At 39.1% G+C, this 12859-nt stretch overlaps 2 protein-coding genes across 4 annotated transcripts; both read left to right on the top strand.

Annotated features, from left to right (window-relative positions):
• Positions 1–315: 315 nt before the first annotated feature.
• snrpe (small nuclear ribonucleoprotein polypeptide E) lies at positions 316–2894 on the top strand. Its single transcript, XM_086087198.1, has 5 exons — positions 316–502; positions 871–897; positions 981–1043; positions 1665–1743; positions 2696–2894. Exons 1-5 carry the CDS (start codon positions 449–451, stop codon positions 2749–2751), a joined length of 279 nt encoding a protein of 92 aa, XP_085943324.1. The 5' UTR covers positions 316–448; the 3' UTR covers positions 2752–2894.
• A 406-nt stretch (positions 2895–3300) lies between these two features.
• LOC147167640 (cell division control protein 42 homolog) lies at positions 3301–12800 on the top strand. Of its 3 annotated transcripts, none has more exons than XM_086085954.1 (6): positions 3301–3437; positions 4429–4554; positions 4943–5015; positions 5611–5720; positions 5890–6087; positions 7569–8886. In XM_086085954.1, exons 2-6 carry the CDS (start codon positions 4450–4452, stop codon positions 7656–7658), a joined length of 576 nt encoding a protein of 191 aa, XP_085942080.1. In that variant the 5' UTR covers positions 3301–3437; positions 4429–4449; the 3' UTR covers positions 7659–8886. The 3 variants fall into 3 exon arrangements, with proteins under 3 accessions (XP_085942080.1, XP_085942079.1, XP_085942081.1); XM_086085953.1 differs by lacking the exon at positions 7569–8886 and adding an exon at positions 11099–12800 and having other exon boundaries at positions 3302–3437; XM_086085955.1 differs by lacking the exon at positions 7569–8886 and adding an exon at positions 8899–11049 and having other exon boundaries at positions 3302–3437.
• Positions 12801–12859: the final 59 nt, after the last annotated feature.

The raw sequence follows: 12859 nt of genomic DNA, 5'->3' as shown, positions 1-12859 counted from the left end.
GCGTGCATTGAGCCCTTGGAATCACTGTAGAAAGTGAACAATCGGGTGTGCAGTAATCATAATGTCAGACATTTTAGACAAGACCTGTGAGTACTGACTGGAACATACTATGTGTGCATGGAAAATGAACACTTTGTAAGTGTTTTAACTAGTGAAAAAAAAGGGGGCTCTTGCTAGGTAACATTTACTAGCAAGAGCCCTGCAGTAATCTACTCAACCAGCTGAGGTGTTGACCTTTATTGAATTGCCTGTAGTAATGACCTCCTACCAGGAAAGGCGCTGTTGTAAAAACAGAGATCCCTGTATGCCGTAGCCCCGCCCGCTGCAAGCAAACGGAAGCCCGCCATTGATCATAACGCGTGTACTTCGTCTTCATCTTCTGCTGTTTTACAACAAGAACCAAATCCCAAAATCCTCATCCAGCTACTTTTGGAAGCGCTTTGGAATTATGGCGTACCGAGGGCAAGGACAGAAGGTTCAGAAGGTTATGGTTCAGCCCATTGTATCCTTTTCAGCCCGCTTTGAACGACACGAACGCTCTCATTTAGCTTTAGCAGTGAAGCTAGCCCTTTCACCGGAGGTAGCTGATGTTAGCCATACTATTTTGATGCTTGTTTAAAATGCCGATGTCTTCACAATCTGGATTGTTTGGAAATTCTGCTGCTGGAATGTGATTAATGGTGGATTACTTGCATAACGGAGAGAGGGGTAAAATTAAATAATAATAGTTTCTCATTCCGGTGATTGACCAATCAGAGCCGTTCACGGCAAAAATAACGCGAGCTGGAGAGTTATTGTTCACGGCTCAATAGCCACTGCCTAATTTGCATCACTGTACTTGTAAATAATTTCTTTGACCACATCCATCAGAACCTAATCTTCAGATATCTCCAAAATGTAAGTATTTCACATTTGTCTTTCTCCTCTGTGTTGATAGTTGATGTGGGATTGCAATTTGAATTTGTTTGATCTGTTTGCAGCGCTCAAGGATTCAGGTGTGGTTGTACGAACAGGTCAACATCAGAATAGAGGGCTGTATCATTGTAAGTATCCCTCAAACTTTACTATTGTAGGAATTATTTTCTTGTGGCTTTTATCTGGAAGAGAAATGAATCTCAAATAATGAGTCAGAGGCAGTTGGAAGTCTTTTTATATTTAGCAATTGTAAAAAAAAAAAAAAAGTATTTCGATCTAGCCTGACTTCTGTATAGAACATTTAATCAGTATCAAACTATCTGCTAGTGGGATTATGTAATATGTTGGGTTTTTTTGGAAGACTTATGGCGCGCATCCCAAATTAGCTGTTCGACACAACCAAAACCAGTTGTGTAACTGTGATGTATGGTAATAAGTTAGTAACTAGGCTCATGATCAAGATATTGAAGTTTGTGGGTTGATTTATTCATTTCAGTAAGCAATTATAATGTTAGCGGAACAAGAATGGGGAAGTTACAGTGTGATTAAGCCACACTATTACTGGCATTGCTTTTTTTTTTTTTTTATAAATATGTACATTAATTCTATGAATATATTTTGGGATTTTGTTGTATTAAAAAATATAAATTGTTAAAATAAATGACCCACTGTACTGGCTTGAAATTGTGTCCAAAATATGAATGAACTAATTTGTCAACAAATGTTTGACATTTGTTTGATATGTTTAGGGTTTTGATGAGTACATGAACTTGGTTCTTGAGGATTCCGAGGAAGTCCACATGAAGACAAGGAACAGGAAGCCACTGGGTAAGAGGTTATTTATTAGGGGAGTGCCCAAAAATTTATTCTCATTTAGTATGATTCAGAATCGATTTTTAATGCCCCAAAATCGCTTTGATTTAAATTATTTCAGACTGTCTTCCTTTTGTTTATGTGAGCCTTTATTGGGAGCGCTGTTTATGTTGTACCCGATTTGGCTACTTAGGGGCAGTGTGGTTCCACGCGGTCTGATACACTGTTAAATTGTAGCCACATTAGAGAGTAGAAGGAAAAAGTCACGATCAAGTTATTCCGATAAAAGTTGTTGTTTTTTTCTGCAGCGTGGAGCCTTTTTTGAGTGACAAGTGTCGCGAATGGAGCACTAATTAGCATTAGCGAGTCAGACTGGAGTAGATCATTATGATTCCTTGAACATCTATAAATTGAAGCAAAAATCATTGCCAATCAAATCATTTTGAATCAAAAATCGTTCTTAATTGAAAATCGATTCTGAATCGAATCGCTCACTCAAAAATCGGTATTCAATCGTGAGACAAACAAAAATTCCCACCCCTATTATTTAATTGTTTTTTTTCTTTTCTTAGCATTGCAGGAAGTTAAAAAGTATGGACACTAATGCATATTGTCGCTGCCCGGCTGAAGCCCCTTTTAGTCTAATTGGTCTAGTTATTATTTTTTCTCTTTGATACTACTGTTGTTTTTACGCAATATTAATCAATTAAAAGCTGTGGAAAATCAACAAAGGGTCTAGATCAATGTTTTTATAATTTTTTTGCACTGCTTGTGTCGGGAGGTAAACAATGTATTTAGTATCGTGGTTGTAAGCCACGTTTGAACATCAAACCAAGAGCTGTGCGAACTATTTTGGTTACCTCATTTGTGTAAGAGTAGAAAATGCAAGTAAGTAGCTTTTGCTTGATGTGTTTTCAGTGCTATGTCCACATGAGAATTGACTTTTTACTCTTCCGCTCTCTTCCAGGACGGATCATGTTGAAAGGCGATAACATTACCTTGCTGCAGAGTGTATCCAAGTGACATCAGCAAAATCCCAGCCATTCATGACTAACGTCAAATGTTTGTTTCCTTTGTCCTAGACCTTTATTGTGATATGTTTATGAAAAGTGTCCATTTCTACAACATATGTTCATTTTGAAAATAAAGTTGTTTTTTTGTCATAATTATTGATATGCTTTACTCCCACGTTTGCATTCTAATTTGTGTCATTGCGTTGCACTGACATCTAGTGGCAGACTATCGTAATGCACGTTTATGTAGGTCAACTCTCTAAATACATGATACATTCGGTCCAAACAACTTAATGAATTGCGGTTTTTTTTGTTTTGTTTTTTAATATATAAGGAGTAGGAAGTGTCGTTTTAAATTTATTGATGTCTTATTTAGACTTAAGTTGTATTTATGCGGGCCCCCCCTTTTTTTTTTATTGTACTACCCCGGAGATTTAGATTTTATTATTTTTATTTATATGTAAGTGTTCCAGCCGTTAACAATTGTAACTATCTGCCCCCCCCCCCAAATCTAAATAGAAATCATATAATGTACAAGTATAACATGGAGACCCAGAAAGAATGAATACTGTGTGGCGTTTACTTTCGCACCAGTGTAGCGTAGTGCAGTGCGTGTCCCTGTTCGGTTGCCTGGGAAGCCCCAAGTACGGAGTGGAGCTGCCAACGCCCGACGTAACGACGCAAGTGGATGATACGGTAAGGAAAAAGCCACGAATGTGAACATGTTGGATTCGTAGTTTAAATAAAGTAGATCATATCGGTGGAACTCGTGTGATTTGCGTGAAATCATGAGTTTGCGTGCCATAGCGCTTGCATCCCTTTGAGATTAGCCCAGTGGCTTTGCTAGCAAGCTAATTTGTGAAATTGATTGAAGACATCCGTTTAGCCATGAAATAGTTAAAACTGCAGTGTAACGACTACACGATTTAAAGTGACTGACATGTTATAGTGGAAATCGAATACCTAGTGTCAAATTGGGTTTATTTTATACATATGGTCGACTGGAAACCGGCCATTGGGTAACAGTCCGTGAAGCCGCTTATCAACTTGCTTTAGGACATCGTTATTGTCAAACATTTGGAAGGTTTCTGAGGAAAGATCGCAGAAAAATGACGCCTAATAGGATAGTAATTCGTCCGACGCTTCGCCGTACATGTATATCAGCCGACAGGAAAATGGGGTGGGTGTGGGCCGGGGGCTCGAGTTGAGGCCAGCAATAACCGTAATACCCGAGCTTGTGCGGCTAGCTGCTAAGCTAACGGCAGCCGTTTGCGCTTGTTATGATCCTGCTTGTTAGACCGTTTTAGTCGCAGTAATGGTTTAACTTGGAGACATACATTCCTTAGAGTACAGCGATTCTGTTCTTTTTTTGTTTACGGGGAAGAAACATTCTGCATGCTAGGGTATTAAGTAGCCACTACAATATAATAAGGTCTTGGAGCCATTTGTCGCAATTTTGTTGAAGCACCCGATGGTAAGAAATCTGTTAAGCACATTTTACTGGCACGATTGCAATTATGATTTTAATCATCAAGTGTCATGGAGTGTTTATACCTAAAATCAGATGCCATGATGATGATTATGATGTTTTTGTACCGGGAGTCGTTAGGCCTATGTACACTATTGCTTCCAAATTCCAATATTACAGTTCCCTAATTAACATTCATCTTTATTTTTGCTCTTCAAGGTGTTGGATGATTAGTGAAGAATGCAGACCATCAAGTGTGTCGTAGTTGGCGATGGTGCTGTGGGTAAAACCTGCCTGCTCATCTCATACACCACAAACAAATTTCCCTCTGAATATGTACCTACAGTAAGTATTTGGAAAATGATTTGAATATGGAAAGCCCTTGATTGTATTTACGCTTAAAACACCTAAATTGTTTCGGTATATTTTTATCCCTTCAAGACTCCTGACGATTTGCTTGACATTTTATTTTCCAAGGATTTGCTCAAAAACCTCGGTTGAGCGTAAACCTGATTTTTACTGCGTGGAAATGCCTTTTTATTAATTTATCGTTTATTAATGTATTTTTTTGCGGGTCGTCCTATCGACGTTTCGTAGTTTGGCTTTGTTTTCCCCATCTTCGATTTTCCGTTTCGGTCTAGAATTTTAACGGTGCATCTCTAGTTATATCATATGCATGCATATCATTTCGGATGTGGGAAATAAATGGTTGATGTTTTTCTTTGTTTTGCAGGTGTTTGATAATTATGCCGTAACTGTAATGATTGGAGGCGAGCCCTACACACTGGGCTTATTTGATACTGCGGGTATGTATTTGGTCAATTTTTAAAATTCATATTCATCCAGGGCATTTTGATCCAACCTTTTAATTTGTACTTGCAAACAGTGTAGTTGAATCTGTCTTTTCCTCAATATTGGTGGTATTGTGGTTCTGTGTCTTCTTCACTTTCCAGTTGGACTTTTTTTCCCCTTTGAAGGCATGTTGCAAGAGCACATGAGATCTGGTTACATTTCAAATGTGACGACTAAAATAATGAGGCTGGTCAGTCTGCTGTTTGGCTGGAAAGCAAATGTTAGGAACTTAACAAAACCAATACAATACATACAACACATCCATGAATGCAACATTATGTCCATTTATATTTGATTATTTTGTAAGTCTGCCGAGCTCCCTCAAGCCCGTCAATGAGCTTCTCGCACAAATGTTGCTTCAATCGTTTTTTTATATTTAAACGTTCAAGTCACAGAATTGTTCAGCCCTACTTTTACCCTCTAGTACTCACTCTTTAGCGAGACTGGAGATAGGACCACCAAAACTACCATCATGTCATTATTATCAAGGATGCAAATTTGACCGCGGTTCCATCCATTATAAATATCATTGTAATGTTCTTTTTCCAGGTCAGGAAGATTATGACCGGTTACGACCTCTGAGTTATCCCCAGACAGATGTCTTCCTTGTGTGTTTCTCTGTTGTGTCTCCCTCATCATTCGAAAACGTAAAAGAAAAGGTAAGTTCCCGTCTCCTTTTGGCTATATTCATCACCTTTTTATTGTGTGAATTTATATTATTGGTGGATGAATGAGAGGAAATTTGTGAGAAATAAAAGCAAGAGTATGTGGATATCAGCAGAGAGAGCATCAGAATTGTTTGCTAGACAATTGTCTTTGTGTGTCCAGTGGGTTCCAGAGATCACCCACCATTGTCCAAAGACCCCCTTCCTGCTCGTCGGCACTCAGATTGACTTACGAGATGACCCCTCAACTATAGAGAAGCTGGCAAAGAACAAGCAAAAACCTATTACCCCAGAGACAGCAGAGAAGCTGGCAAGAGACCTTAAGGCTGTGAAATATGTGGAGTGCTCAGCCCTCACACAGGTAACGTATACCTGATACCGACACAATCCACAATTTTAAAAAGCAAGAGCTAAGAAAATGGAGGGGGGGGGGGTAAAGTGCATGTCTAAATTCTAGCCCAGCCTTTGCACACAATGCTTGATAAGCTTTGTCTTGCGTTGTTTTTTTCCCCTCTCACTGTTTTGATTTTAATTTTTTTTATAATTTACGGTATGTAAAAAATATTAGTCAATAAATCAGTAATCATCACTTGAGGTTTTGCCACATATTATTGAACGAAAAATCTTACGTTAATGTCATTGGTTTTTATCCCAACATACAACATTAACTCATTCACTCGCAGCCATTTGTTCAATAAAGCAACCCCCTTCGCTCCCGGCTGTTTTACTGGATTTTGATAGATTTTGCAAGGCCCACAGAATATTATATAATTAATATACAAACATGCAACCTACCAAAAGAATGATTAGAGTCTCTTCTTTCATCAGGAAAAAAAAAGTACATCTGTATCTGTTTCCGTTTTGCAGCAATTAGCATTAGAATGTAGCTAAGTTTCATCATTATTCACAAATCTGTTGAAAACACTGGGGAAAAGAGCCCCTTTGCAACATGACCCTGGTTGATCTCTTACACTCTGCTGTCACCTGTTGGTTGTTTTTGTAAACACTACCATTGCTTCAAGCATTCTCTTCAGTTCAGAGGCGGCATCAAAACCTTCTGTATGCTCTAGCATTAAAAACATATAAATACGTCTTTGGGAGCATGGTAATATTTAAAATAGAAAATATTTATACATTTTGGGAGCAAATGACTTAACATCATGAGCGTATAGTTAGAAAGCTATATTGAACTACTTGTGGTTTTTTTTGTTGTTGTCTTGTTTTGTTTTTTAAATACAAGATGTGACCACAGAGCCACCAAAGATAACTGTAGCTGATATTTAGGCTTTCGTTTTTACATATATCATGTCCAGAGGTGTAACAAAACTTGCTATGAAATGGTTGGTTATAAATGTATTGAAAATAAATCAAAACACATATTAATCGTCTTTTCGGGAGAGCGAAATCTTTGAAGGAAATGCCACACATTCAAAGCTAATACTTGGAAAAGTCTTAGGATCGTATCGATTTGGTGGTGTAGTTTAAAAAGGAAGGGAGTCGTGGTATTGTGATTCCGAACGACCCCAAGAACAATAGTGTGGATTTGAGCTGGATTTGAGCCCCCCCCCCTGCCTCACTCTTGTCCTCCTTCCTTCCCTCCCTGCATAGTTTGCTGATGTCATTTCCTTTTTCCTGCACGCAGTCGCTGTCCTCACTTTTTTGATTGTCTTAGTAGTCGAGTTCTGCTTTCACTTTTTCTTTGTACACTCACTCAGACCTGGCTTGCTCATATCCCCTCAACTTCATTCTTTTTTCCGCGCTCTGCTGTGTTCTTCCGGTCCTCTCCTTTCACGCTTCTTTGCTAACTGAGATATTGTTGTCTTCCCTCTCTTGTCACTGTAGCGAGGGCTGAAGAATGTATTTGATGAAGCTATCCTAGCTGCCCTAGAACCTCCTGAGACGCAGAGACAGAGAAAATGCTGCCTATTTTAACTTTTAATTTAACTTCTAATTTTAACTCATGTTGCAACTGCTACAACTTTTGTCCACCGCTAATGCTAAAAAAAAAGTTTTTATCTGTCACTTTTCACAATCTTTGAAAACATACATCCTAGTTTGTGAGTGAATCTAAACCAATCACAAATCATTTATTATCCAGTTTTGAAGCCTGTATTGACGAGGGATGTAACGATATCCAAACGTGACAATACGATAATTATCACGATATCAACCTCATGATACGATAATTATCACGATAATGTGAGGAGGTTGGTGTGGGGCAAGGTATCACAATCTATGTGTAGTTCACAATGCTGCGTTTGGCTGAAGCAGGCGGAAAGTACCGGCTTATTTATTTATTTATTTTTACAGAGATTCAGCAAAATATTTGCCGGTATGACTGATTTGTGTTGGAATATAGCCTCGTCCATGTGAGCAATAATCGTTGGACTGTTTAATGTGTTTTTTGTGTGCGAGTGTGGTTTCTGTAGGACAAAAAAGTAAGTACAAATGAAACTAGAAAAATTCCCGCGGAAATTTTGAATGGGCCTGCTAACTCGCGTGGAAACACGCAATAAAAATAACATTTAAACCATTGAAATCGCTCAAGAAATGTGCAAGTTAACCATAATCCACTAAAAGTATTACTGCCCCTTTAAGAAACATGCACATTCACGCACACACATTTGATTTTAACTAACATTTCAATGAGCTGAACAGTTTAAAATTTCAACCATTGAAATCGCTCAAGAAATGTAAAAGTTAACCATAATCAACAGTATCTCACTGCCCCTTTAAGAAACATGCACATTCACGCACACACATTAGATTTTAACTAACATTTCAATTGCAGTTGCATGTGTACAATGCTAATTAGCCGAGGTCATAGTTCAAACAGTACAGGTAGCATTAACCTCAACATACATAAATGACCTACAAACAATCACTAGTAACTCTTAATATTGAGGCCCTTAATTGCGAATGCACGCACACTTGAATATATCAAGTCAATTTGTGGAGGAACATTCCTAATTAAAATTAAACTGCACTAATAAACGAACCACCATTGCTGGGGCTGCTTGTAGCAATTTGAATACCGGCGTATTGCTGTTATCGTTACATCCCGAGTACTGGCAATGCTTCACTCTTCATCTTCATTATTTCTCTCTCTGAATTGTTTACAATGCTCGACCTTTGGTCTGACGCTTGTGTATGCTTGTTACATGAATTGTAGCAGCGGGACGAGTGAGAACCTGTTCACAGCTCTTCATTGGACTGTTGTCCTGCAATATATCCAAGCAAGAATTTTATCGGACACGTAACGACCACAACGACGACCACGTTGTTCATGAACAAGGTCCGAGGTCAATATTAAAGCAAAAGCATATCCAAGAATTTGGGATGCATATTTTCCTGCAGTAGTTGACATAATGATGCCGTCCCATGTGGCACAGTTTGTACTTAATTTAAGCACTTGAAAAGATATAAGAAAATATTTTTAAAGAAGTGCAATCAGAGAGAGTGCGTCGCTATCTTGACCACAATGGTACATTTACATTATATAATATTCTTCAAAGTAGAGAAGTAGAGAAGAGTTCGAGTCGTGATGGGAAAATAAAGCTTCTTCAAACACTTGCAGTCATTTATTTTTATTTTTTTTATTTCTCTAGATGGCGCTCTTGTTTTAAAGATAAGGCAAGTGCCATGGAAATTGATTACATTTCCATTGCATCTTTAAACCAGGAGTGCCATCTCGAATAGGCAAAACATATCAAGTGCTTCATGACGCTTCATTTGTCCATCACTAGATTCTATGCATTGTTGTGTTTGAAATGGTCCATTATGATGACTTTTGTGTTTGTTCGGCTGTAGGACACATTTTTGTCCAATTTCTTGCACTGTAGGACATGAATGTCAGGGAAAATGTTAACCTGGCAATTTGTAACGAACGACACCTTTTCTGGGGCAGACTTAAATACCAAAAAAATAATTTAAGTTGTGCTCAGTGTTGAGAATTATTATTATTATTATTTTTCCCACTTGATTTAAACACACATAAAAGGGGGCAAAACACCAAAATTGTAGAATTATTTAAAGGTTACCGACATTCTCCAGCTCCTTCTGGTGACAGCAAAGTCGTTTGGCTGGGGGTGTCTTGAGCAAGCGAAAACCACCGAAGCAGAGGCATGGAACGCCAAACAGGAACGTGTCACAATCTGTCACCGCGTGACGACGGTGGCGTTGCGCTCATGATATGTTTTGCAACAGCAAAGAATGAAGAACTCTGAATTATGCAGCAAACATTCTGACATATTGCTTATTGGCAAACAGAAACGAACAATTCATTTCCGCTCTTTGTTTTATGTCACTCTTTGCAAATTAATGCAAGGACGAATTAGAGGTGTTATATTTGATTGGCAACTGATCGGTTATCAAATTGATTGTCAACTATTTTAATAATTAGCATGCTACGGAACAAAACAGTAACTGAATCAATCGATTTATGGGGGGGAAATGATAGTTATAGTAAACAATAATCAGTGGTTATTAACCAGTAACTTGCCCCAAAAATATTTTGCAATACATTTTAATGCAAAGTATTTTTTGAATCCACTTAATGAATGGGAAAGTTTAATTTACATGTGTGATTGAATTTTTTATTATTTTTTTTAACACTAAACAATGTGATGTTGTGGTATTCTGGAAACAGAAAAATATGCCTTAATCAAAATACAGACAATATTGATATATAAGATCCTAAATAATTCCCATTGATTTTTGTACCATAACTTAAGTCCCAGAAAAAAAGGATTCTGCAAAGAAAATGACTGGCCAAGACAATGATATGTCCGTGGTGAATGTACATAAACTTTTGAACAGAAACATATGAAACCATTCTTCAACCCTTTGCATTGCTTGATATTGTAACTTAAAGAAAATACTCTAAGAGTTGTGTGGAAAAAGAAAAAAAAAGTGTAATAAAGCACAAATGGGCTACTCTTTCGCTGCTCCCTTCTTTTTCTACTGTTCATAGAAACATTTAGATAACATCTTATCGAGTATCTGTTTATGGTGCAAATGGCCAAAATTGAACTTGCCATACACGGATAACATAATCGGAAAATGGTGGAACGTTTGTGATCACATTTCTTGTGTGCAACTTTGACTTGCCCTCTCAGTGCTCTACAAAGTCAAATACGGAATTGATTTGTACATTTATTATGCGTAAACTTAGATTTGTTGATCCAACATCACTGTTTGTTCCCACTGTTCATTTTGTCACCTTTTTATGTCGTCATTTTATTCTCTCGTCTCGGATTTGAAAATGCAAAGATGTTTGGCACCCCCTTGATTTACCTTTGTTTGCCCGCTGCATGTTTGCACTCCCCCCCCACCCCCCTTATTTAGCCCTGTGTATTTGTTTTTGTTCACAGAAAGGCCTAAAGAATGTGTTTGATGAGGCGATATTGGCCGCACTGGAGCCCCCCGAGCCCAAGAAGAAGCGCAAATGTGCGCTGCTATGAAAAGCACGTCCTTTTCGCAGCGCGCACATCCAACAACACACACTCTTTTGCATACATACCGCCCCCCGCCCCCCGCCCAACCACATTTTCCATGACCTCTGCTCTAAGGCTGATAGACAGCACTGACCTCCAAAGGCACGACTAGAACGATTACAGTCAACCCACGTTTAACTGTCTCCGCAATAAGAAGCTTCGCCCGCAAGTCCGATTTTGGGGGGTAGAAGATCATCAGCCTAACCAGCAGGTTACGCAGGCTTTGCACAGGCTGCCATTGCCACTGGTGGGGATTCAGATACCAAGCTTATTATGTACATGTAGAATTAAAGTTGTTGAGCTTTTAAGTAGATTTCTCCAATTGCAATCAAGTTGTTGTGGCGTCCCGATCGACCAACCGTTTCAATGCCCCAATCATGTTTGCTAGTTAGTCTTCAGCCATTGTGGAGTCCCGCCCCCCCAGCCCTTCCTCATTGTCTGGGCACCACCGGAGGAAACGCTCCCATCCGCGTTTCCTGGCGCTCATGTTTTTGTTTGCCAACACCCCCAAGCGCATCACAGTTTTTAACGATGGTATTTATTACTTGTTCCTCTCATTTAACCACCAGGGGTGGCAAATCCAGGTCCAGAAAGTAAAAAAAGCCTGCCACAGTTGTGGCTTTTTCGCCTTGTGCTATCGAGCTAGCTCCATAGCGGGTAACCGAGCACCCGGGGAGCTAGCTAGGGAGCTTGCTAGCTACCATAAAGCCAAACTGTGGCAGGGTTTTTACTTCCCGGACCTGGGTTTGCCACCTCTGTTAACCACTAAGGGGAACTCTGTCGGTCGGGAAAGGACACTTTATAATATGAGGCAATACAGTTAGTAACCTGAAGTTGAATTAATTCTTTTATTTTTCACGAGTTGTTCAAATATGAAATTGCCACATGACTTTACCCGTAACAGTGTTAGATAAAGTGTGCTCTTCATTCTTTGTATGGGACCAAGGGAACAAAGACACACGCCAACTCCGTACCTCTCGCCCAAAGTCAGCTGGGACACGCTCCAGATCAGTCGCACCCCCCGAGAGCAGCACACTCGGTCCTCGAGGGCCGGAGTCCTGCAGGTTTTGGATGTTTCCCTTCTCCAACACAGCTGATATACGAGGACCGGAGTTTTGACACCTCTGATCTCGAAGATGGTCGGCTGTGTAGATGTTAAGATACCACACGTTTATGTCGGCTCCAGTTTTGACCCAAATCTTTTCTTTTCATCCTTTTGTTGGTTTCTGGCACACATTTTTTTTTTGTCTGTCTTGATATCCACTCCTCTCTCTACTATCGCTTCAACTCTACTACACAATATAAACATTTGAATTTATACCTGCCATTCCGTACCAAGAAACCCAGTGCTTGGTTTTGCCTAAAAACACCTTTAATTGCAGAGAGACTGTTTGGTTGATGGAAGATTTACTTGGTTCTTTTCTTTAACTGGTGGCTTAGAGTTGGGTTGACTTACATCCCATGTCGGTATCATTATAACCTGTTGTTTTGGTGAAAAACCAAATGCTTTTGTCTAAGGTCTTTGTTCTTTGTATAATGCATTCTTAAAAATATTAAACTTATACCTTAATTGCCTTTACCACTTTCACTCTCAGTTATTGTTGTAGTATCGTTCCACCTCAATAATAGCAGAACTTT

Source organism: Leptonotus elevatus, chromosome 10 (assembly GCF_054856555.1).
Source record: "Leptonotus elevatus isolate MCC_2025b chromosome 10, RoL_Lele_1.0, whole genome shotgun sequence".
Classification (NCBI taxonomy): domain Eukaryota; kingdom Metazoa; phylum Chordata; class Actinopteri; order Syngnathiformes; family Syngnathidae; genus Leptonotus; species Leptonotus elevatus.
This window is presented reverse-complemented; position numbering and strand designations above follow the sequence as displayed.

Excerpts from the sequence above, each read along its gene's own strand:
- snrpe (XM_086087198.1), top strand. The coding sequence starts at position 449 with ATGGCGTACCGAGGGCAAGGACAGAAGGTTCAGAAGGTTATGGTTCAG. Across the intron at positions 503-870 it reads AGGTTATGGTTCAGCCCATT|AACCTAATCTTCAGATATCT; the intron begins GTATCCTTTTCA and ends CACATCCATCAG. Across the intron at positions 1,044-1,664 it reads GAATAGAGGGCTGTATCATT|GGTTTTGATGAGTACATGAA; the intron begins GTAAGTATCCCT and ends TGATATGTTTAG.
- LOC147167640 (XM_086085953.1), top strand. The coding sequence starts at position 4,450 with ATGCAGACCATCAAGTGTGTCGTAGTTGGCGATGGTGCTGTGGGTAAA. Across the intron at positions 4,555-4,942 it reads CCTCTGAATATGTACCTACA|GTGTTTGATAATTATGCCGT; the intron begins GTAAGTATTTGG and ends TTTGTTTTGCAG. Across the intron at positions 5,721-5,889 it reads TCGAAAACGTAAAAGAAAAG|TGGGTTCCAGAGATCACCCA; the intron begins GTAAGTTCCCGT and ends TTGTGTGTCCAG.